Consider the following 25,442-nt stretch of genomic DNA (forward strand, 5'->3'; position numbering starts at 1 on the left):
CCCCCCAATCCCAGCCCATCACAGTCCCAACCCAACCCTAACCCAGCCCCCCTCCCCCCAATCCCAGCCCCCCAACAGCCCCTCCCCCCAATCCCAGCCCCCCACAGTCCCAACCCAACCCTAACCCAGCCCCCCAACAGCCCCTTCCCCCAATCCCAGTCCTCACAGTCCCAACCCAACCCTAACCCCGCTCCTCAACAGTCCCAACCCAAACCCTGCCCCCGAGCAGCCCCTTCCCCCAGGTAGACCCCGCCCCCTCCCTACCCAGCAGCTTCTCCCCCGCCAGCTGAATCCCTCCCCGCACATGCGCAGCGGCCGTCACCCGCCTTTCCCCTCCCGCGCCTGCGCACGGAGCGTCCCTGCCCCTCTCCCCTCCCCCTATCTTGTGCAGGGGGCTGCGGACGCGAGTCATGATGGCGGCGGCCAGGCTGTGAGCCGCGAGAGCCTTTCCCCCGCCCGCCCGCACGCGCGCCCCCGCGCCTCTCCCGACTCCCCTCCCCCCCCTCCCCCCGCGCGCCGAGCGGAGTGAGCGGCCCCGGGGCCGAGGCGGCGCGAGCGGGTCCGGGAGGCGCAGGCCGCGAGCGCGGGGCGGCCGAGCTCCGGGGCGGCGCCCTCGCCATGCAGATCACCCTGAAAACCCTGCAGCAGCAGACCTTCAAGATCGACATCGACCCCGAGGAGACGGTGCGCGGCGGGGCGGGGCGGGCCGGGCCGGGCCGGGGAGGCGGCGGCCGCGCTCCCGGCGGGCGGGCGGGGTGTAGGCCCCTTTGGGGAAGAGGGGGGAGGCTGTGGGGCGCGGGGGTGGGCAGGCCGGGGGTGGGGGCTGTGGGGGTGGCTAGCAGCTGCCCCCGTTTGGGAATGGGGGTGACCCTTTTTGCAGGGCGTGGGTGGCGTTAGGGTGACTGGTGCGTCTCTGCTGGGTGAGGCCTGTGTGTGTCTGCTGGGCTCGGTGCCTGTGGGGAGACTTCATTGCCTGCCCTGGGGGGCGGGTTGTAGGGGCTGCACGTCTCTCGTGGGAAGTTTGTGTATGGGGGGGTGGTTTGAGGGGGGGTGGCTGTGCTGGGTGTGAATTGAAACCCTGCTTCCCGTAACAGAAACGTGTGTGTGTGTGGGGGGGGGAGGAATGATTCTAGTGGTTCCCTAGAGTTTCAGTGGCTGCTCTGTTGTGGGGGTGCATGTGTGGGGTGACTCTATTGACAGTCCCAGTGAGTGCTGGGGGACGGGTGCTACTGCAAAGTCCAGTGGGCCTGATGTAGGCGCATTGATATTAAAGGTGGGGGGAGAGTGTGTGTGTAACTAAAATGAGGGTTAGGTACTTAAACTCTCTCCAACCTTGGAAGTGCACTACCTTGCCTTTTAAACTTAGAGAAGAGTGTGGGTGCAGCCTCTTACAGCTAGTTTCCCCATGTTACACCCATACCTACTGCCATCTTCTAACACCCCACTGGGATTTCAGTGGATCTTCCCCAGGCCTTGACCATTAGGGCTGGGTAATGAAACCATGGAAAGACCTCTGTGCCTCGCTATTTCCCTAGGTCTGATTGTTTAAACACCCCTCCCTCCCCACGAAAAAGAAAAGATAATTGAGTGTTGTGAAGGGTAGCTGTAGCTTGCTCACAGGGGTGCTTGGGTCTAGACAAGTTGGCTGAGAGAGATTGTGAATGTCTAATTGAAATCTACCCAGCGGAGTCCTTCACAGGCTTAAAACACTAGCCTTTATAATTAATCCCTACCCAGGGAGCCGCTTTCTCTCTTCTTATTTCCCTTCTCCCCTGTTCATCATATTGAGTGAATTGGAGCAGTTCTGAGGTCCTAGGAAACCTCAGCAAAAGGAGAGGATTAGAGGGGGAGGTTTGCCAGCCACACAAGCTGTGCATGTGAGACTGCAAAAAGTATTGGCTAGGTTGGGGTGGGGAACCTTTTTTTCTATTGGGGCACTGACCCACATAAAAAAATCATTTGCGGCTCACACAGCCCCGTAGGGGGGTGCAGAGGCTCGGGGCTTCCCCTAGGCTCCGGGTTCGGGCCAGATATGAGAGTTTCAGGGTGTGGGACGGGGCTCCAGGCTGGGACGGGGGTTGGGTGTGGGAGGGAAGAGGGCTTCGACTGGTGGGTGCAGGCTCTGGGGTGGGGCTGGGGATGAGGGGTTTGGGATGTAGGAGGGGGCTCTGGGCTGGGGCCAAGTGGTTTGCAGTGCGGGAGCAGGCTCAGGGCTGGGGCAGGGAGTTGGGGTGTGGGTTCCGGGAGGGAGTTTGGTTGTGGGAGGGGGCTCAGGGCTGGGGCAGTGGGTTGGGGTGCAGGAGGAGGTTCAGAGTGTGGGCTCCAGGAAGGTGTTAAGGTGTGGGAGGTAGTTCTGACCTGGGGAAGGGGGTGGGGGTGCAGGGTCTGGGAGGGAGTTAGTGTGTGGGAAGGGGTTCCGACCTAGGGCAGGGAGTTTGGGGTGTGGGCTCCAGCCAGGTGGTGCTTACCTCAGATGGCTCCCAGTTGGTGGCACAGCAGGGCTAAGGCAGGCTCCATGCTGCTGCAGAAGCGGCCGCCAATGTCCGACCCTTAGACAGAGGCGCAGCCAGGTGGCTGTGTGAGCTGCCCGCAGGTGTCCCCCTGCAGCTCCCATTGGCCATCGTTCCTGGCCAGTGGAAGCTCTGGAGCTGGCGCTGGGGGCAGGGACAGCGTGCTGATGGCCCCTAGGAGCAGGGGCAGTGGGACCATGCTGGTAGCTTCTGGGAGCTGTGCAGAGCCCACCAGACTTTTAATGGCCTGGCAACCCCAGCTTCCGCCCCACAGTGGGGTGAGCTGGCGCTCATGGCTCCAGTCCCTTGGAATGGGGGAGGCGCCGAAGCTCAGGGCTTCTGGCCTGTTGCGCAGAAAGTTACCACACGCCAGTTAAAATGAAGCAGTCGACCAGATCCTGCCCACGTGCTGTAGGTTCCCCACCCCTAGGCTAGGTGTTGGAGGAGGGGGAAGTAGAATGGTTTCTCCAATTAACAAACATTGGATCGCTGCATAAGTGTAACTGAGCAAAGAACTTGCTCCAGTAGATATGGGGCTTTGTATACACACAATGATTCAGTAGAATTATGGCTAAAAATATGACAAGATTTTTTTTGGATATCTTATGTCAAATTATTTATCATGAAACCATGATCTTGGTAACTCTGCAGCAATAGGGTTGGAGTATTAAAACTAGCAAATTCAGTAGAAACTTGTTGGAAAAAGTATGCCAAACAGTTGATGCTACAGTTGTAATGCCAACTTTATAAAAAAAACCATGCTCATGAGGCCTGTGTTAAAAAAGCAAAATCAGTTTAAATCACCAAATCCTTTAAAACAGGCTTGTTAATAATTTTGGTTTCAAAGCTGTTTTATTGGTTGGATGTTCCTTTTCAGTCTAATTTTGAAAATGGCCCTTTATAGCACTAAGTGTACTAGTGCCCAAACCAAATGTTAGACTTGTGTTGAATCAAAATGTGTTAACTCCTGGGAGCTTTTGAAATATTACATTTAGTCAATTCACTGTTTCCATGTGCTCAATGCTAAAGGTAGGTTTGATTACTTGGAGCACTGCCCTGTACTGTGACATGGCCAAAATTATCTAGTTAAGATAGGCTCAGGAAACTTATGTTTTAAACCTCCTACTATTCTAGCAATTTATGGCCACTTCTTTAACTTTTCTTATACAAGTCAAGCTTAAAAGAAAAACAAACAAAAACTGATGTTGAGTGCAAAGTAAGAAACACTACAGATTGTCATTAGAAGTATTCAACCATCAGAAGTCTGGAAAATATTTAAGTATACTTTCCACTCAGAACATGAAACAACGCAATTTATATTTTATATTAAAATAAGCCCAAATTCAGTAACAATTTCAGCATTTTGCATAAAATTCTGACAATATCTCCCTTATAAAAGAACAGGCTCACATAACCAAGTGATTGAGTGTTGTTGCTATGGTCCTGAGTTAGATGTTGGTGGTACTTTTTTTTTTTTTTAAAGTACTAGCATGGTCTGAACTTGCACTTTCTAATTACTAGACTTGAATCAGGACCTGTCTTGTGTCCATGGAGGTACACTTCTGAATTTATCAGGTAGAAACTATAGAAAATCTCATCTGGTATAATACTTGGTTTAAGAAAGTTTTGGCTAAAGGCCTCATGGTTGGAGAAGTTCTGTAGAGTCTGCATTGAGGGGAAATACTTGCCATGCTTTGTTCTGGCCTCTGGATTTTGGGCAGTCAACTTCTGGAACAAATGTGTAAAGATCATATTTACACCCCTCATTCTCTATGGAAAATTGTTTTGCCAGTTGGAGCAGGTGGAGTCTAAGTTTTGCTGGCTGAATACTTGTAATGCATTCTGGCTGGTTCAGGATGAACAAAAGCCTCTGTTTATATAGTAGTTGGTACTCCTGTTTACTGACAACCTTTGATTGAAATGGTGAATGCACTAGAGGACCACAGGCTGAAATAATTCCCACTACCTGAGACTTTTGCAGTACTGTCTAGCAAAGGAGTTCTTGCCTGTGACTGAAAGACAGTCATGACAATCGACAGTTTTTGAAAGGTGTTATGTTGTTGGGAATGCCTAGACCAAGGTGCAGTTGATGTCGCCCAGGAATAGCATGCTTTTAAATATACAGCAGTGTTGGGTAAAATGTTCTTAAGCTTCCCTAATATGTTGAATGCTGGCCTCAATAATTCAACTTAGTTAAGTTATGTTTAACTTATATTTTACTAGGCTATTGAACTAAATCTCTTGTTCTAAGCTTAGAGAAATGCCAAAAATGTCACTCTTCTTCCAACAGTGTCTAGTTAACATTGTCTGGATTCTCCTGTGCTAGCATTCTTCAAGGAATGCCTGTTTGTTTAAGAAATGTCTTTTTAAAAAAAAGTTGTGGAAGCTATTTTAAAAACAACTTTAGGACAAATTTGGTGTTCATGTTAATTTTAACAGTAAAATATAAATATAACTACCGTATATACTTGATCATAAGCTGGTTCGTTTATAAGCCGACCTTCCCAGGATGGATAAGTAAAAGTGGAAAATTTTTATGACCCGTTCATAAGCGACCCTATAATTCAGGGGTCAGCAAACTTTGGCTCCTGAGCCATCAGGATAAGCTGCTGGTGGGCCAAGATGGGTTGTTTACCTCCGTTTGCAGTCACAGAGGTAAACCTAAGTAAACAAAGTGTCCTCGTGTGCCAGCTGCTTACCCTGACGGGCCGGGACAGCAACTGGTGGGGAAATTTTTTGGGGGGGAAAAGCTGGGCGTCAAGGGAGTAACCCCTGTGACCACCCCCCACATGACTCCACCCCTAGCCCGAGACCCCTACACTTTCCCCATCCCTTCCCACTTTACCTGGAGAGGGCTAGGGGAGGATGTCTCTGGCCTGGCTGGAGCGGCCGCGCAGCCTGCTCCGGCGGGCCGGGCCAGGCGGTTGCTTCGGAGGCTGGGGGGAGAACAACGTGGCCGGAAGCAGAGAGACTCTGGCCTTGCCTCTTCCCTTCTGGCTCTGCTGACTGTGCTGCCTCTCCTTGCTCCCTCTGTTGAGGGGGAGGGACTGTGTCCCACCTCTCCCTCTCTATACCCGTTCATAAGTCGACCCCCCCCCCCTTCTCTGGTACTTCCCTTTTTTACTAAAAAATATTCGGCTTATGAACGAGTATATATGGCTGTATGTTCACATCAAAAAGCCCTGTTCATAACAGATATCTGTGGTGATGTTGAAAGCTGTATCTGAGATGGCACATAGCTTCAGCCTCTCAAATTTTAGCATTACGGAATCTGCTTGGAGGGTAGGTTCTAACAAAGAAGGAATCCTGGACATGAAGCAGGTTCCATTGAAGCTGCAATGGGAGGAGGAAGGGGGAAAAGCTACAGTGGGGATGATGGTGTTGCATGTAGGGTTTCATTGAGTCAACATCGGTAGTGCTCCATCAAGGATGATATACAGCTCTTGGAGAGTGATAGGAAGAAATGACTACTCTAGCAGGGAAGGTGACTACTCTAGCAGGGAAGGGAAGGGAGATTTTGAGGGGTGGGGAGTAAGGCAGCAGGCTCACAGTGAAGCGTGTGGGTAAAACCTGTCAGTCAGAGGAGCACAGAGCCGAGGTAGAATCTGACAAATCTGAAATGCTTTTTCTGGTGATAAGCAACAGAGTCCTGTGGCACCTTTAAGACTAACAGATGTATTGGAGCATAAGCTTTCGTGGGTGAATGCCCACTTCGTCAGATGCATCACCCACAAAAGCTTATGCTCCAATACATCTGTTAGTCTTAAAGGTGCCACAGGACTCTCTGTTGCTTTTTACAGATCCAGACTAACACGGCTACCCCTCTGATACTGTTCTGGTGATGTAATCGCAAACACATATATGGGTGGAATCCCAAAACGTAACTCTGGTTCTTTTCTGAGGTCTGTCTTGTAGTGGTAATGTAAAATGTGTGAATCAGATAATGTTACTAAACCAAATAATCTTTTGGGTGGTTGAAACTTTACAAGTGGATTTATATGCAAGTTTGAGACTGAAAGACGTATTGGTCCCATCAGTTTCTAATCTCTTCAGTACTTCAGAAGTTTTGCTAAAGACTGTTTAAAAGCAGTTAATGAAGTGGGAAGGCCACAGCACTTAAAAGCACAATTGTGCCCTAACTGAAGTCAGTGGCAGTTTTGCCATTGAAATCAACAGGCGTGGCATCAAGCCCTAAACACTTGATTTTTGTGACTTGGCATTTGTTCCGTATTCAAGAATAAAATGAGTGATAAATGTAATTTTTCCAAAATAATCTGCTTGAATTGTCTAAATTTTAGACTTGCCCTTAGTTTTAACAGATCACCTTGTGAGCAGATCTACACTACAAGCACTACAGTGGCACAGATCACCACTGTGTAGACACTTAGTGACAGAAAGTGTTAGCTAGGTTGATCTAAATGTTAGGTTTAGGCCAAGCCTAAGGTTTGGGAGTATCCCTATTCATCCATTCATCTATCTTAACTTGTCATTAGCTCTTTCCTAAACATTGGCACCAGCTCCAGTGCCGTAGTATGCTTTACGCTTGCTAGCGTGGCAGGGCACGCTTCTTGACTCAACAGCCAAGTTGTGGTGTTATGACATAAAAGTAAATACTGCAGTTCTGCTACTTTCATTTCTTATGGTGTGCTAGAAAAGTCAAGCATTTTCTTTCCATTCCAATAAATCTTCAAAGGGAAAAGTTGGCAATTTTAAACCAAAAGGGAATATAATGTGGCATGCTGAAACTGAAGCTGTGCTGCTGAATAGAGCCTCTTATGTGACGGATCTAATGTAATGTCATTTTTTAAAAAAAACTTCAGAGGCTATCTTAGCAATTACAGGCTAAGAAACCTAACTTCATTACCAGGTAAATTGGTTGAAACTGAGTAGAGAACAAAATTATCGGACACATAGATGAACATGATGCATTGGGGAAAAGTCAACATGGCTTTTGTAAAGGGAAATTGTGCCTCACCAATCTATTAGAATTCTTTGAGGGTATCAACAAGCTTGTGGACAAAGGGTTATCTAGTGGATATAGTGTAACTGGACTTTCAGAAAGCCTTTGACAGGGTCCCACACCAAAAACTCTTAAGCAAAGTAAGCAGTCATGGGATAAGAGGGAAGGTCCAGTCATGGATCAGTAACAGATTAAAAAGATGGTAATCAAAAGGTAGGAATAAATGGTCAGTTTAAACAATGGAGAGAGTTAAATAGCGGAGTCCTCCAAAGAGCTGGACAGGGACCTGTGCTATTCAACAATAATCCTGAAAAGTGGGTAAACAGGTGGCAAATTTTGCAGTTGATACAAAATTACTCAAGATAGATCCAAAGCTGACTGCAGAGAGTTAAAGGGATCTCTCTAAACTGGGTGACTGGATGACAAAATGGCAGATGAAATTCAGTGTTGATATATGTAAAGTAGTGCATATTGGAAATCATCCCAACTATACATACAAAATGATAATATCTAAATTAGCTATTACCACTCAAGAAAGAGATCTTGGAGTCATTGTGGATAGTTCTCTGAAAACATCTGCTCAATGTGTAACACCAGTCAAAAAAGATAAGGTTAGAAACCATTAGAAAAGGGATAGATAATAAGACAGAAAATATCTGCATGCTGTGTGCAGTTCTGGTCGTCCCATCTCAGAAAAGATATTAGAATTAGAAAAGGTACAGAGAAGGGCAATGAAGATTATTAAGAGCAGGCCTGCACAACTCGTAAAGCAGCGTGGGCCATATTACTCCAAAGAAAACAGCTGAGGGCTGAAACCCACCTCCCCCAGCGCCGCTCAGCCTCCCCGAAACACCCCCCCACCCCCACCTCAGTGCTGCCCAGCCCCGCGGAAACAACCTCCCCCCCCCAGCACCGCCTGCCCCGTGGAAACAAACCCTCCTTCCCTGGCGCCGCCCCGCCGAAACAGCAGTATTGAACCTTGGTAATATGTTATAGCGGGTCCCTAAGGTAGTATAATTAAGGTAAAAGAAAAAGGTCTTTTAGCTAGAAGTAGAATAAAATCTTCCCCCCACTTTGTAATCAGTTGCCCTGTTGAATTAATGAGGTGTGAATGAGGAAGGCAGGCACCTCCAGACAGCTGCAACACTTGGAGAGGGGCTGGGAGCCAGACCAAGAACAATCAAACTTGTCAAGTGAGCTGACTAGAGAAGAGCAGACATACTGATGGCCTTGGGGTTTAGAAGCAAGCACCTTCCTTTGGGAACACCCTCTTTGCAGCACTGGGACAACCCCCAGCCCAGAGAAAAGCAGCAAAAAGAACCAATTTTTATGAGAGACAAGATCAGTAGAACAGGTCAGCCACTGGCTCGCCGCTCGCCTCCTCACCCCCCCTCCCAAGTATAAAGCCCCCCCCCCCCACTGCCCGCTCGCTCAACTCGTCATCCCCCCACTCCACACACCCCCGGCTCGCCTACTCACCTCCCTCCCCCTGCCGCCCACTCGCCTCCTCCGCTCCCCTTCTTCCCCCATCCCCCACTGCCCACCTGCTCGGCTCGTCGTTCTGCCCCCCCACCCCTGGTCGCCAGCTCACCTGCCTGTCTGCTGCCGCCTTGCCTGCTCCTCCCGCCGCCAGCTCACCTGCCTGCCCTCTGCTGACCTCTTACCTTCTGCCGCTGGCTCACCCTCACTGCCCACCTGCCAGCCAGCCGTTGGCTGGCCCCACCCCACCGCTTGCCTACTCACCCGCTGCGGGCCATATGTTATGCAGGCCTGATTAAGAGTATGGAACAGCTTCCATAAGAGGAGAAATTAAAAAGATTGGGACTCTTCATCTTAGAGAAGAGAGGACTAAGGAGGGAGATAAGAGGTCTATAAAATCACTAACTGTAGAAAAAGTGAATAAGAAAGTGTTATTGATCCCTTCATATAGCACAAGAACCAGGGGTCACCAATGAAATTAATATGCAACAGATTTAAAACAAATATAAGGAAGTATTACTTCACACAACACACAGACAACCTGTGAAACTTGTGAAGGCCAAAATTATAGCTGGGTTAAAAAAAACTAGATGGGTTCATGGAGGTTAGGTCTATCAATGGCTATTATCCATAGGGATGCAAACCCCTGTCCTGAGTGTTCCATAACCTGTGACTGCCAGAAGCTGGAGGACAGGGTATAGATCACTCCATAATTTCCCTCTTTTATTGATTTCCTCTGAAGCATCTGGCTCTGTCCACTGTCAGTGGAAGACGGGATACAGGGCTAGATGGACCATTGGTCTGACCCAGTGTGGCCGTTCTTATGTAAGTGGATTGTTACAACTAAGTCTGCAACATACCTTCTAGTTTCAATGATTTAATTTAATTTTCTAGTACCAGCAGGAACCACTAGGCCCGAAGTCATCTAACTTCTTTATTTTTAGGTAATATAAATTCATATGGGTTGGCAGACTAGTCATTAGTTTTAAGCCCTATGTTGTTTTGACTTTACTGCTTTGGGATTTAACTTCTCTTGAGAAACTAGCAGTAAGCTGGTGAGGGAAGGGAGGGAAGGGATTGAGTAAGATATTGGAGCTGAAGTTCCAGCTACCATTCAATAAACAATTGAGGCCTTGGCTATCAAGGTAGGCTTTTTTTCATTACCTGCTTTGTTTTGTCAGTGTCCTTTTTGAGATCCTTCTTTCCTTTTTCTCTGTTGCTGCAATTTCCCCTTTGGCTGAGGAAGATTAGTGGTGGATACTCTGTCTACACTGAAGTCATGAGTGTGATTTGCAGCTAGTGTAGATATACTTGCACCAGCTTTAATCTTGGCAGCTCACTAAACGTATGGCAGTGAGGACCTGATGGTGCAGGCTTCACAAGCCTGCCTGACCCCTGGGTGCGTATTTGCACTGGTAGCCTGCGTTGCTGCACATCCTTCTGTAGTACCTGAAATGAGTATTTGGTCCTCAACTTTGAAGTGTTCCTATTAGACTACTGGACCAGCACCTCATCCTCTTAATTGTTGTTTCTTCCCCTTCAACAAGTGTGTGAGTGTGCTGTTGCAGAAGTGTGGTAGTTGGGCCAAGTAATCCACCATCTATGCAGCCTCTCTTACAACTAATGAAATTGTTGCATCCCAATTAGCTGTGGAGTAAAGGTAGTGATTGAGTTGCCTACCTCTGATATCACAATGGTCTAGGACTCTTGGCATGGCATTATTCTTAACAAAAAACGTTTCCATCATGCTTGTAGCTGTTTCCATCATTTAATACAGTATCAACAGACTTTCTAGGCTTCAGAGTGATAATCTTGGGATCTCATTATGTAGAGCCCATGGTGCAAAATTCTTGTGATATAGTCTCTAAACTAATTAATTGCTTGAAACTGTCTCTAAAAACTGTCATGAAGGTCTTGTTAATTCTAAACAATAAGGGTATATCTACACTACAGCAGCACCGCTGCAGCTATGCTGTTGTAGCGCACGTACTACAGGAACAGAAGGGATTTTTTTGTTGCTGTCCCCATCTTCGCCTGCCCCCTCCCCCCCGATGGTCGCTACATTGATGGAAGAAAGTGCATATTTCTTGAGGACTCAATTAAATCTTGCTAGGTGAGGTAGGGGGTTGTGCCAGGAAAACGCCTACTGCACTAGTAGCCTCATTTAACTGAAGTGTGAGGGTTAATGGATTTCAAGTGCGGGTTAGAAGGAGAAGTGGGTGTTATGTACAGACAGGAGGGAAAAGTGCAAGATCAGCTTCCTTCAAACATCTCAAACTGTCAGGCCTAAAAATGGGCACAAGAATAAGTGCTGAACACTCTAATGTGGAGTTGCTGTGTTTGCTCTCTTAGATTTCTATCACCACTATTTCACATGTCAAACCTTCTCTCACAACTTTACAGTAGCGAAAGAGAAGAGCCCTTTGTTTAGAAGTAGATATGAATCTAAAATTAAACTTCCATAATTGGGAAGAACAGTTGAAAGGCATCCTTACCTCTATACAACTATTTTTGTCCTTTGTGGCTTTCTCCACTCCAAATATGTGGTTCATTCACAAGTTACTTTTCCAGACATGCTAGCAGAAACACAAGAATGATCTGCCTATGAGGGGACTAATGTTCACATTGGTTGGAGGAAAAATGTTCTTATGAAGCTGTGCAGAATTCAAACCTGTCTATTTTCCTTTTCTAGGCAAGAAGATGTACTTGCGTGTCCTTCATCCCTGATGTCTTTTATCACTTTTCAGTTGCTATGTGGCATCTTGTTTCCCCTTTAAAGGCTAGTTACATTGCTCCTTTAACTGCTACTGCACAAATAGTTGGGGAAGCTGTGAAGTGTAAGGGCCTTCCTTATTTACAACATTCAAAAACCAGTCGGAGAACACTTCAACCTCCCTGGTCACTCGATTACAGACCTCAAAGTCACACTACTCCAACAAAAAAACCTCAAAAACAGACTCCAATGAGAAACTGCAGAATTGAAATTAATTTGCAAACTGGACACCATTAAATTAGGCTTGAATAAAGACTGGGAGTGAATGGGTAATTACACAAAGTAAAACCTATTTCCCCATGTGTTTTTTCCCCCCCTACTGTTACTCACACCTTCTTGTCAACTGTTGGAAATGGGCCATCCTGATATCACTAAAAAATGTTTTTTCCCCTCCTGCTGATATCCCACCTTAACTGATTACTCTCGTTATAGTTAGTATGGCAACACCCATTTTTTCATGTCCCCTGTATATGAAGATATATATTTTCATATATATCTTCCTACTGTATTTTCCACTCCATGCATTGGATGAAGTGGGTTTTAGCCCATGAAAGCTTATGCTCAAATAAATTTGTTAGTCTCTAAGATGCCACAAGTACTCCTCATTCTTTTTACTTTGCTTCTTGATACTCAGTGGATAACTCTGCAAAAATAGTAACTTCAAAATTCTACACTGTCAGAATAAACATTTAGTAGTGTAATTTTTTGCTTCATAATTTGTCATGCTTTCCTCCAAATTAAGATCTGTGGGCAAGGTGTGACATCCTTTTGAGAAGTCAAACTTGTATTTTTCTGTAAAGCACATTTTGCTTTTATTTGGAAATTCTGTTTGCTTCCAGTCTTATAGCCACAGTTTGAGTTCTCAGGCTAGGGAAGGGTAAAATCCAGTTCTCTTTGGTTTTCTAATCCTCCTCCGTATTCTGTGGCATTTCTTAATATAAATATATTGTATTCCATAAGTCTTCATTAAGGGAATGTTAAGACTGCATGAAATGCCAGAATATGCTCACCACTAATTTTGTTTGGATACATTACAATGTGGCCTTATAGGATTATTTATTATCTCTGAAGTACTGGGGACTCAGCTATTTTATAACATACATGTTTACACCCTCTCTAATAATTTTGTATGCCTACCCTAACTTCTTAAACTAGAATGTGATTTTTTTTTTTTTTTTTTAAGTTTTGTATTTTATATTATACTCCTTTCAATGATCACACCTTTCCTTGGATGAAGTTCAGAGCATGGGCAATTAACTATCAAGCTAACTTTACTACAGACTTTTGGTGGCTATGTGCTAACAAAACAGAAATGTTCAATGAATATTTCCGTTCGTTATTTGGGAAAAAGTCCAGGTGATATAGTTGTATCATATAATGACGCTTTCTATTCCAGTAGTAATTCATGAGGATGTTAAACAGCTGCTACTGAAGTTAGATTGTTATAAATCAGCAGGTCCAGATAATTTGCATCCAAGAGTTTAGAAGAGCTGGCTGAGGAGCTTGCTGACCCATTACTGTTGATTTTGCTAAGGTGAAAATGTTGGGAATGTAGACCAGTGCTTTGAAAAACGTATCAGACCTACCTGTGAGAGGTCTAAACTGTCTACCCAGATACGCTCAAGGTCTAGCAGTGAGAAATTCTCTTCTCTTCTGTCCTGCTGTGCCAATCCTCCACAAACTTTCAGGTATTGGGAAGGCAAATAGAAACTTGACTCTTTATCTCGTGTATCAGCTTTTGGCTAGCAGGTGTCTGAAATCTCAAATCTACCCCTGCTTCTTCTGAAAGAAGAAATCTTACACCCACCTTAGTCTTGACTACTGGGCAAATAGACCTCTGTTCTACCCCCTTTCCTGGGTTCTGGGTTTTTTTTTTTTTTAGCCTTTTCTCTCTCAAATAACTTCAGTGCTTGCCTGTAATGCTCAGAGCTTTTTCCTGTCATCAGCAGGGTGACGTTGATGTGACTCTTACTTGTGTGGCTTCATTCCTGCCCATAGGGTTTTTGAAAATGAGAATTGAAACTTAAGTGTTAATTTCCCCTTGATATTGCTTGAGAAATCTATGGACAGCAGTATCACTGCAGCTGCCTCTCTGCATCTGAAGAAGTGGTTCACCCACGAAAGCTTATGCCCAAATAAATCTGTTAGTCTTTAAGGTGCCACCGGACTCCTCGTTGTTTTTGTGGATACAGACTAACATGGCTACCCCTCTGATTCTCTGCAAACTGTGAGGGAAGAACTGCATTAGTTTAAATTTGGTACACCTGCAAAAGCATAGCTTCACAAACAGAAGTCTAGAAGCTTTTTAAAGAAAACGATTTGGGTTAGTCTTCCCTCCCCCACCCTCCATATGCTTATCAGGGACAGAACCCTATTTCCTACTGGCAAATGGACTTTAAAGTCCTGGTATTGTCTCAGGTATGTATTACTGGTATGAGAGCATGGCAGAAACATCAAAACTAATGAACCAGGTTGGGTTAATAGAACTTTTGTTCTTTCTCACTGAATTGCCATGTCTCTAAATGCAGCTGTCAAGGCAGTTTGCTATTCTGCTCCTGGTCCAGAGGTGGTATATAAATTGAGGATAAATAAAACCTGGCGTCCCATGTAAAAGGCCTTACTGTAAAGTAGGCAAATGTCAACCAAGACGGTTTTTGATACTTCTACTAAAAGCTGGAGCTAGGTATCCCCTTACCAGTGAAGTTGGCTTCGGTTGTCTTCACTAGAAATGCTGCAGCTGCTCCTCTGTAGTGCTTGTTACAGTGACGAGAGGGGTTCCCCCATTTTTGTACTTAACTCCCCTCCCCAAGAGGCAGGAGCATCAACCTAATGCTGTCTACACTAGGGGAAAGGTTGGCTTAACTGTGTCTCTCAGGAGCATAGATTTTTCACACCTTTGAGCGATGTAGCTGGGTTGACTTAACTTTTTAGTGTAGACCTGGCCTTGCACTAATATACTGATTATTTTAGTGATCAGTGAGATGTTGGTCCATTGTCTTTTAGTATTCTTGGTGGAGGGGAATAAAACCTGTTATACTGGTCAGTTTACCACTTCAGGCTATCAGTCAGTTTGTTTCTTGGTCTAGCAGCGGTGGCATGGGCTGACTTTGAACACATACTATAGAGCAATCATCACAGTGCAAATATCCCTTTCAAAGGCTAGACGGCAATGCTTGAGAACCAAAACGCGGACACTAGTCCACTAGTTTGTGTTCAAAGTGAAATACAAAAAAAGTATAAAATGCTTTGGTTTAAATGTTTTGTGAGCAACCTATAGAACTTATAAGATGCGTAAGAACTTTGTATATGCTTTGAATCCACGGATACTGTACTTAACAATCCATTTGAACTGGAAGCTGCTGCTTCAGGCGTCGTCGTCTTAGCGTGTGCGCAACGTGCCTCAGGTAGTACGTGACCAGGATTCACCACCAAATTTGGTCTGCTGGTTGATCATTAGCTGGTCCGGGTACCGATGAGTGTGCCATAAACGCTGATCCATCCCTCCCCCCGCTGCAGTAACTGTGGATCAAACGGTGGTAGAAAAAACAAATGAAGTGAATATTCCCAGCATATTGAATTAAATAAAACCAGACATCCCTTTTAAATATTTAACATTTGTAATAACAAAAGTGATGATTACTTCAAAACAGTCTACCAGCCCCACTTAAGAGCTAGAGTCAGACAGGCCATTAACGTAATTTTTGTCCACACTGAGTATCTTGCACTGATTTAGTTGCAAAGTAAAAACTCAGCGTAATCAAAATCTTAGTTTGAATATAGATGGTTGCCTGGGACTCTCGCTGAACTTTGTAGCAGCACTGTAAAATGCAATTTTTAAATCAGTAGTTGACTTATTATTTACCAAGGATTCATCCTGGGAAGCTCTTGGATGTGTGCTAGGTATTTTTATTTGTGACAAGGAACATGACAGTTCCCACCAGACTAAAACTTTTTGCTTTTAAAAAGTCACAAGTGAGATTACAAAAAACAAGTAACCACTACTTCTGTGAGACCTGTGAACAATTTGAGGTCACTTTACTGCTACATAGTCATCGCCGAACCTCTGGGAATGGTGACAGTTCAGTTTAGTGGTAGTGCAGAAACAAACAGTGGGTTGGCTAGTAGGAAACTTACTTGAAGTTTCTAAAATGGTGTTCTAAATAGGGGAGAGCAAAAAATCTATTAAAGCATAGCTTGCAAACTTACGTCTGCAAAGCAGTTTGTTACTCTGTACTGTCCCTCACTTATGACCTAAGTTCCCTGTAAACTGTGCTGCAGATTATTTAGTGACACGCAGGTGCTCAGGGAACCCACCCGGGAAATGGCCGGGAGAGGGATGCTCCTCCACCAGCCCCAACCCGCCACTGGGGCGGCCCTTCAGCCTCAACTATGCTGCAGCCCAGACCTGCTGTGGATGGGGCACCCCTACATCTGGCAGGGATGCCGCGGCCCAGACCCAGCCGCAGCTGGGGCCTTATTGGAAATCCTGGGAGGTGGGCGGCCCAGCTCGGACGCGGCGACCCAGCCTGAACCCGGGCGGCCCTGCCCGGCGCTGTCGTGGGGTGCCCATCCCCAAACCCAGCCCAGACCTGTCATGGCTGGGGTACCTCTCCCTGAACCAAGCCCTGACTGGATCTGCAGGGGCCGGGGGAAGGCACCTATCCTTTGGCCCCAGCCCTGGAGCTGCCACGGTGGGAGAGGTGCCTCTCCCTGCCAGCCCAGGTGCTGCTGCAGGGAGAGAGGGCTGGGGAAGTCCTCTTTTCATGCTGTATCCTCGGAGCACCCCCTACACCCCAAACCCCTCATCCTTTCCCCACCTCGGAGCCCTCTCACCCCTGCACCCCAATCCTCTGCCCCAGCCCTGAGCCCCCTCCCACACCCCAAACTCCTTGGCCCCAACCCCACCACATGAATTTTGTTTTGTGCACTGATATGAAGGTGATGTGTCATGCATCACCTCCATATTGATGCACATAAATTAGAGGGAAAAATTAGAGGGAACACCGCTTATGACTTGCAAAAAGAAATCCCTGTAGGTTGAAAGGCGTCAGCTGAAAGCTGACGTTAAAAACAACAACAAAAAGTTTGAGGGGGAAAATCTGTTCATGCACTCCAGCTTTCTGCCTTTCACAACTCCAATTACTGCTGCACTTTCCTACAACTTGAATAGCAAACTGAACTTTGAAATTTGGTTTGTAAATAGTGCTCATTTGACATGTGCACAATCAGTTTACAATTTTTTAAAAATAAATAAGCATGCTTTGTATGTAGGCATCTAAGATTTTTATTGGATCCTAATGATACAGTGCTCCCCCTCAAAAATCACAGTGCCCATTTTCTCTGCTTAGACTGACAGTCAAGGCATTGCTGTTCTTAGGCATCCACTGGGTGTAGTGTTTGTATGCTGATGCCTGTAAGTGTCTATTGAAACACAGCCGTCTGTAAACTGTCTCATCCTCGACATGAGGGAATTGTGAATCGTGGATTTTTAGGGTCTTCAAAATCTTTGATTGGTCTGTGCAGTATAGGTTTTCATTTGAAAAGATATGAGTTCCTAGCCATCAAGTGCCAAGAGAGCCATCACAAGCAAAAGATACCTGCCCCACTAGCTTTGTAGAAGCTGTGTCCAGCCAAACAATACATAGAAAGGTATGAACTTGGCTCTGCCATCTTCATTAAGCTTACTGTCATGAGTACAGCCTATTGGGACTACTTAAATGCCAACTGCATTAAACATGGACAATTTCTCTTAAAAATGGCATTATGAAGTTTGGTTTATTTTTAAGGTTGCAGGGTGAAAGCCAGAATGCAGAAGGTAAAGCAGTAATGTGACCATTTTGAACAACCTGTGTATTATACGTTTAATTCTTAAGAAGAAAACAGGAATAAAAAGGACATGTTTACTGTGAGTTACAGTAGTGTTGCTTTAGGAACCTTAACTCTTGCATTTCCTGACTTCCTACTTTGCATTAACAGCATTTTTACCTTGTGTAAAACATTCAACTTCTATATCTTCAGAGCAACTAGGTGCAGATGATAAATGAGGATCCTTGAGGGTGTTGGAGGCTGTGGAGCTAATGGGGAGTCACTAGACCATTAGAGCTGAGTTAAAATCAGCAATGCATTAAATATAAGAACTAGATTTGTTGCAAACTATTACAGTGGTAAGGGGGTGAGGCGCTTCTTTCAAAAGCGTCAAAATCCAGGTTTTCAGGATGTTTAAATTTGCTGATTGGAAGAATTCCCATACTTATTACTTCATCTCCAGTTGGGGATTTGAAGGATTCAAGGGCTATTACGTGCTATAGGTTCTACTTTAATCAGTGGTATGTGTGAGGGGCCTCCCCTCAGTCTGCATGACTCTTCTGTCTAATCATAAGAGCTGTCAGCTGTGGAAGAGGCCAGTAGCTACCTTGCTACAGTCCTTCTAAACTTCCCTAGCTGAATGAAATCAGTTTGCTACGAAATAATTTGTGTAAGGCCTGCCCTTCACTTAAAAGCTAGGTTGACATAGCTATTGCGTTCATGGATGTGAAAAAGTCACACCCCCAAAGCTGTAGCTATAGTAAGCTAACCCTCAGTATAGATGTGGCTAGGTTGACAGAAGAATTCTTCAGTTGACCTAGCTATCATTGCTCAGTGAGGTAAATTACCTATAGCGATGGAAAAGCCCCTTCCTTCGTTGTAGGAAGCGCCTATGCTGCGGTACTACAGTGGTATAGTTGTGCTGCTGTAGCAGCTGTAATGAAGACATGGCCTAAGTATTAAAAGGATGGAACTCTGAGCAGTGGAGAAACACTTCTTGGTCCTCAAGAGTTGATAGCTGTATTTGGCTGCTAGATTGGGTGGAGTCAAGCTTTGCTCTTCGGAAAGGGGTTATATAGAATGCTCACTCAGCAGGCTGGATATCTGCCTGGTTGGTGTGTGCTTTGAGAACAGTGGTCATAAGGTTAAGTTTTCACTTCGTCCCCTAATCTGGTGGTACCGCTGAGCAACTTGTCTGTTTGTCTCATCTCTACTCAAAGATTTAACTTTGTAGCTCTTAGTGAAACTTGAGTTGCTTAATATTTCTGTGATAAAATGGCTTAATATAAAATCGAGTCATAAATAATTAAACATGATTATAGAATCAATGGCAACCATGACACAAGTCTAGCATTACTCATAAACCCTCTGCAGGTGTGGAGAGTCTTGGCTTGATAGTCCAAAAGACCAGGGGAGTTTACAGTTGCAGAAACTAATTATAGCTGGAATGTCTTAAGGAATTTACTTCTGTTTCTAGCAGCAGAAGTCTGTTGGTTTCTGTACTGAATACATTTTGTGACAGATTACACCTGTACTGACTTGGTAACAGCAGAAAAACTTCTAATTCTGGTTATTTTCCTGAGAGAAACAACCACTTTAAACTTAAGTAAATGTAGAGGAGTACTTGTGGCACCTTAGAGACTAACAAATTTATTAAAGCATAGACTTTCGTGGGCTACAGCCCACTTCTTCGGATGCATCCAAAGAAGTGGGCTGTAGTCCACGAAAGCTTATGCTCTAATAAATTTGTTAGTCTCTAAGGTGCCACAAGTACTCCTGTTCTTTTTGCGGATACAGACTAACACGACTGCTACTCTGAAACCTGTCATTAAGTAAATGTGTTTCTTTAGGGTGTGATTGAGTTCCTTTAGGTTTATCGAAATAAGTGTGTATATTTTTAGAAATTGCTGTTTTGGAAGCAACTTGAGTATTGCATAAAATGGTAATAAATTCAGCTGGTCAATAAAAATTCTCTTAATTTATGACTTAATTTGACCTTCAGTTACACCGATGCATCCACATTGACGTCAGTGGAGTAGCACAAGTATGATTGAGGATAAAATGGCCCACAATGTCAGAAATTAATATATGTGTTGTTTTTAAACTGATGGACACCTATAGGCTTATCTACACAGGGATGTTCAGAAAGATTAATCTGAATTCGAAGGTGTGAATTTAAAGTGGATTTGTTAAAATGCATTAAATAGTTCAGAATTAGTGGCCTTAATTTGTCTTCAGAAGTAAATTCAGCTAAACCAAATTAAGGCCACTCTGATTCTGAATGAGGGTGTTCACATGGATTTAATGCAGTTTAACTAATTCACTTCAAATTCACACTTTTAGTTAATTTGGATGAACTTATTCCTAGATGTCCCTGTGTAGACAAGTCCTAAGTTTGAGTTAGTTTGAAAGAGCAGATCAAGACTGGTATTGTACTGTAATGACACATCTCTTACAGCTTTTTTTCAATGTACCGTCGATTTACATCTTGTGAACCAATTGTGGAACACTTTTTAATTTTATATCTTATGGCTCAGTCTAGTCAAAAGTATATCCGTGGTCTGGTGTAGAAGAGTGTGGTTTGGCCCTGCATCCTATGTGGTTTTGTTAGGTAGGTAGTGCTTTTTTTTTTTTTTTGATGCATCTGAAGAAGTGGGTTTTTTACCCATGAAAGCTTATGCACAAATAAATCTGTTAGTCTTTAAGGTGCCACTGGACTCCTTGTTGTTTTTTGTAGTTTTTTTAGGTATCTCCAGTATTTTTTTTAAAACACCTTTTTAGAATCATAGACTTTAAGGTCAGAAGGGACCATTATGATCATCTAGTCTGACCTCCTGCACAATGCAGGCCACAGAATCTCACCCACCCACTCCTGTATCACACCTGTGTCTGACCCATTGAAGTCTTCAAATCATGGTTTAAAGACTTCAAGGTGCAGAGAATCTTCCAGCAAGTGACCCCTGCAGAGGAAGGCGAAAACCCTTGTTTTCAACTCATTGTTCAAGTCATTAGCTGAAATTTAGTTGGAAAACAACCCTATCTATTGCTCTTATTTGGTGACCATAATTAGCACATTGATCTAAACTTTGTCTAGAGTTGCACTTTCATTGTTAACTTTTGTTGCTCAGGGGTGTGGAAACCCCCCTACCCCCGAATGACAAAAGTTTTAAGGACTAAAAGTGCCGCTCTCCTGTAGACAAAGCAACCGCCCCTCGGTGGGGGTGGTTTTATTTTGTCACTGGGAGAGTGACAGAGCAGTTATACTGTGCACCTTACCAAACCACTGTAGAAACCTTACCAAACCTTAGTCTCCCAAAGGAAGGGGACAAAATCTACAGCATCCTTGCAAAATGGGTGTTAAACATGTAAGTGGAAGATGAAATAGCATGGTCAAAGGGCAGGGCAACTGAATGTGGTGGCTGAGTTTGAGTGTGACAGCGATCAGCCAAGTTCTAATTAGTTCAGCTGCTAATGATAGCTTTTAGTCTTAGCCTGTACAGTCCGTAGAACTTTTATCAAACTTGCTTACAGATCACATTTACAGGTTTGTTTATTGTGGTAACAAATGATACAGACTTAGGCCTTGGCTACACTTGCAAGTTACAGCGCTGTAAAGCCTCCCCCAGCGCTGTAACTCACTCCCCGTCCACACTGGCAGGGCACTTACAGCGCTGTATCTCCCTGGGTACGCCGCTGCAGGTACTCCACATCTCCGAGAGGAATAACAGCTGCAGCAGCGGAGTGGCTACGACTCACAGGTGTGAGTGTAAACTGTACTAATCACCTTGTCAAGTGGCCAATCCTCTCCATTGTTGTGACCGGCTGCAGGAATGCGGAAGTGCCGGTTTCAAAGCTCGTACCACAGAGAAAAGCAAACAGATTGCAGGTTGCTTTGAGGGAGTGAATGAATGAGCAGGGGGCCGGGAGTTCGGAACTTGCAAAATAGAGAGCTGACATGCTCCAAAAAGCACTCTTTCTCCACACTCCCTGTCACAATCCACCCCACCTCCTCCATTTTGAAAAGCACGTTGCAGCCACATGAATGCTGGGATAGCTGCCCATAATGCACCGCTCCCAACACAGCTGCAAATGTTACAAGTGTGGCCACACCACTGTGCTGGCAGCTGTCAGTGTGGACAGACTGCAGCGCTTTTCCCTACTCAGCTGTACGAAGACAGGTTTACCTCACAGCGCTGTACAGCTGCACGTGTAGCCAAGGCCTTAGGGTCTGACTAAACTGCCCATGTTACAGCACGGCTGCAGCAGTCACACTTTATGGCCGGGGGAGAGCTCTCCTGGCGATAAAAAAATAACCACCCTGAACAAGGAGTGGTAGCTTTATCTCCTGGCGATAAAGTGCTGTCTATACTGGCGCTTTTCAGCACTAAAACTTTTGTCACACGGGGTGTGTGTGTGTTTTTTCACACCCCTGAATGACTAAAGTTTTAGCGCTGAAAGTGGCAGTGTAGAAACAGCCTAAGTTAATATTTCAAAAACAAGCTTAATGTCTTTCAATCTCAAGAAGTAGTCTAGGAAGAATTTACGTCTGAACAGTCATGGTTTTGTGGACTCCATGTAAAGCCTTTTTGGAGTAAACACTAAATAATAAAATGCCAGTTGTATCCAAAGTAAATGTAATGCAGCTTGCCAGCAAGTCAATAGTATTGCAGGAAAAATTCAGAGGGGAATAGAGTGCCCTTTATAAACAAAGAAAATCCTGTCCATGGTAAAGCCATGTCGAGGTCATGGAGTTGTAACAGATCCAAAGTCAAGAGCCTGGCTGGTTTTCCAATAGAAATACAACTGATTAGCTGGGAGGCTGATATGAGAGAGCTTCTGATAGGTCCCAGGGCAGTATGTCTAATGGGAATATCAGCACAGTCTTCTCCCCAGCAGCTGGAAAAAGAGGAAGGCGCTACTTCTCACGTGAGTTTCCCTTGGACAGTGGGCTCTCATTTCTAAGCCCTGTGGGGAGAGGCAGCTGGGAGAAAGTTAAAATACTGTAAGTGTGTAAAATGTATAATGTAGCAGAAAAAAGATGGAAGAAGCAAAGTTGGGGGGTGGGGGCTAGGGAACTGGAGAGGAGAGGCAGGAAGAACTACAAAACAAAGTGATGCCAGGAAAGATACAAGAAACATGTAAGGGCAAATGTTTGACAGATTTCACCAGTGTTAACTTGACAGCTTTTTGTAATAGGTAAGTTAAGAAATCTATCCGATATTGAATCGCAAGCATTTGAGTATATTTCGGCTTTGGGCTAGCATTAGTAGTAAGCTGCATTTGAAAATTAAACAATATTGATCATGTAGCAGCTACATAGGGCACAAGTAGTATTGACTTCAATTGTGATATTAGGATACAAGTATCTTTTGCCTTGGTCAGTAAGCATAGTCCTCTGGGTTAGGCATGTTGTGCACTTTTCAACCCCAGTGTCTATTTTTACTGACCCTGCACCAGCTCGTGTTGTATACTTTCGAAAGGCAAGTATGGACATCCTTTAGAAGCTAGGTTAGTTTGTGGATGCATGGGTGTGACTTTCAGATGTCATGGTTCTTGTGAACTGTCAAGGGATAAATGCAACACATGTAAAATGCTTTTGGGTACACTACACTTGAGTGTTTATATTTAACATTCTAAGAGCATTAGTATAAAAGCATTTCTTTAATTATGTATTCTGAACAGTCATTAGTGATCCTTTTGCACATGACTACCAGAATATAGTCCCTCTGGATAGGAGTCATCTAACGTCAGCAGCAAAACTGGACAACTTGCCCCTCACAGTGGTCTAGTACAGTGGTTCTCAAACTGTGGGTCAGGACCCCAAAGTGCATTGCAACCCCGTTTTAATGGGATCACCAGAGCTGGCATTAGACTTGCTGGGGCCCAGGGCCAAAGCCCAAGCCCGAACTCTACCATGCTGCGCCCAAGCCTCGCTGCCCAGGGCAGTGGTGATCAGCTTACAGGTCCCCCAACTGGGGCAGCAGGGCTTGGGTGGGCTTAGGCTTTGGTCCCTCCTCTTGGGGTCATGTAGTAATTTTTGTTGTCAGAATGGGGTCGCAGTGCAATGAAGTTTGAGAACCCCTGCTCTAGCAGATCACTTAGTGACTGCAGTGATTGAAGACAGTGCAACTGAATTTATAGATAGTGAGCTCATCATTCTATTGGGGGGGGGGAATATTTATTTTTTTAAATCTCTTGTCTACTCTGTGCTTGTCCCATGTATTCTGAGCAAATGCTTTAGGGAAGGGCCACACTAGGCGTGATACCTCATTTCTTTAATGAGCACTTTCTGCGTCAAATCTCATCTTCACTTTTCATTGAATTCTGGATCTATATTTCATATTTGTCAGGGGAGTGATTGTAACGTGACACTGGATTGTAACTCTAATTTGATTTAGTAGAAAATCCCTCAAACAATATTGCTCCAAGAGGAAGCCGGAAGGAAAGCTCTTTGGCAGTTTGAGTTTTGTGACAATGTTCCAAACCTGGGATTGAAATACACTTTGTCTATTTGTATCTGCTGTTCTGTTGAAACAAACACAGTGTTAGTGGGATTTGAAGTGTGAATCTACTTTCCTCTAACAAGAATTATGTGCTTTAGGTGAAGGCGCTGAAAGAGAAGATCGAATCAGAAAAGGGAAAAGATGCTTTTCCAGTAGCTGGCCAAAAACTAATTTATGCAGGTAACATCTTCTCAAGTAAAGATTACATCTGAAACTGACAAACTTTCTGCTTTTCATTGACCTCTTACTCCATATCCCCCTGTTCCAAGGATTAGGATTTTGTTTAGCCTTTAGAAGTACTAAAAAACAAAACGAGCTGTCTCATCAGCAGAGGGAGTTCTTGGTATTTTGGGATCAGCTCTCAGTAGTTTTCCAGGTGCATCACAATCACCTAGAAACATACAGTATATACTAATGAGAAACTGGCTATGGAAGGTAGACATTAGGGTTTAAAATCATATTCTTAATACTTGATGCCTGAATTGCTTGGTGAAATCCAGTGGCTATGTAACAACCATCTAGTCTGACCTCTTGCATAATGGTCCCTTTTGGCTTTAAAATGTCTGAATCCACTCTCCTTACTTCTCATAGCTTCATTTGAGTTCAGAGGATACTTATCTCAAGGACCAAAATACTCTCACAGATTCCTTCTTCTCCCAAAAAAGCCTTGTTGATATCCTTAACATATTGGAAGCAGCTGCCTTGACCTCTCCCCAACACAGCAAGGTGGGATTTCTGGAACTCAGAAAAACTGTTTGTTCTCCTTCAGAGGCAAAAAAGTCCTTAAATTGGAGTTAAGGCTGAGTGCACATGTCAGTAACTTAAGAGAAAAAACACTTAGGGATGCTTAGCATAAATAAAAAAGGAAATAGAAAATTAAGATTAAACTTGGAAACCCCACCTTTGAGATAAGGGGAGAGACAGTAAAGGCAGCTGTTCTGGATTCTCTTCACATCTCTGGTCCTGGAGGGCTTAAGTCAGGCAGAACAATAACAAACAGTCAGGAAAGTCCCCAGGACAGTGAAATGGACTTGTCTTGCCTGATTTGTTCTTATTGACTTCAGTTCATAAAGAGGGATTTCTAAATATATTAACTAGAAAACTTTCGTCATAAAATGTCTCATGCATGTATTTAAAATTGCATGCAATTCTGAAACTTCTGTTGGTTATGGGGCTGAAAAATCCTGACACAGCAGAGCACAGGATTTAACACAAGTAGCTGCACTTTTGAGATTCTCAAATTCTTCTGTCTCTTTGGCAGCACTGTTAGGGTTACCATTCGTCCGGATTTACCCGGACATGTCCTCCTTTTTGTGCTAAAAATAGCGTCCGGGGGGAATTTGTAAAGCACTCACAATGTCCGGGATTTCCCCCTCCTCCGGCACAGCAGAGCGAGCGGCTGGGAGGGCTGC

The 25,442-nt window shown here is 44.7% G+C and overlaps 1 protein-coding gene across 2 annotated transcripts in view; it reads left to right on the forward strand.

The window, feature by feature from the left end:
- Positions 1 to 525: 525 nt before the first annotated feature.
- Positions 526 to 25,442, forward strand: part of RAD23B (RAD23 homolog B, nucleotide excision repair protein) — a 62,618-nt gene continuing 37,701 nt past the window's right edge. The window contains exons 1-2 of one of the 2 annotated variants that reach the window (XM_034773650.1): positions 526 to 684; positions 24,129 to 24,210. In XM_034773650.1, the coding sequence (XP_034629541.1) occupies positions 619 to 684; positions 24,129 to 24,210 (148 nt within the window). In that variant the 5' untranslated portion in view covers positions 526 to 618. The remainder of the gene's footprint in view (positions 685 to 24,128; positions 24,211 to 25,442) is intronic. The other variant, XM_034773651.1, reaches the window with a different exon arrangement.

The sequence above is a fragment of the Trachemys scripta genome, chromosome 6 (genome assembly GCF_013100865.1).
Source record: "Trachemys scripta elegans isolate TJP31775 chromosome 6, CAS_Tse_1.0, whole genome shotgun sequence".
Classification (NCBI taxonomy): domain Eukaryota; kingdom Metazoa; phylum Chordata; order Testudines; family Emydidae; genus Trachemys; species Trachemys scripta.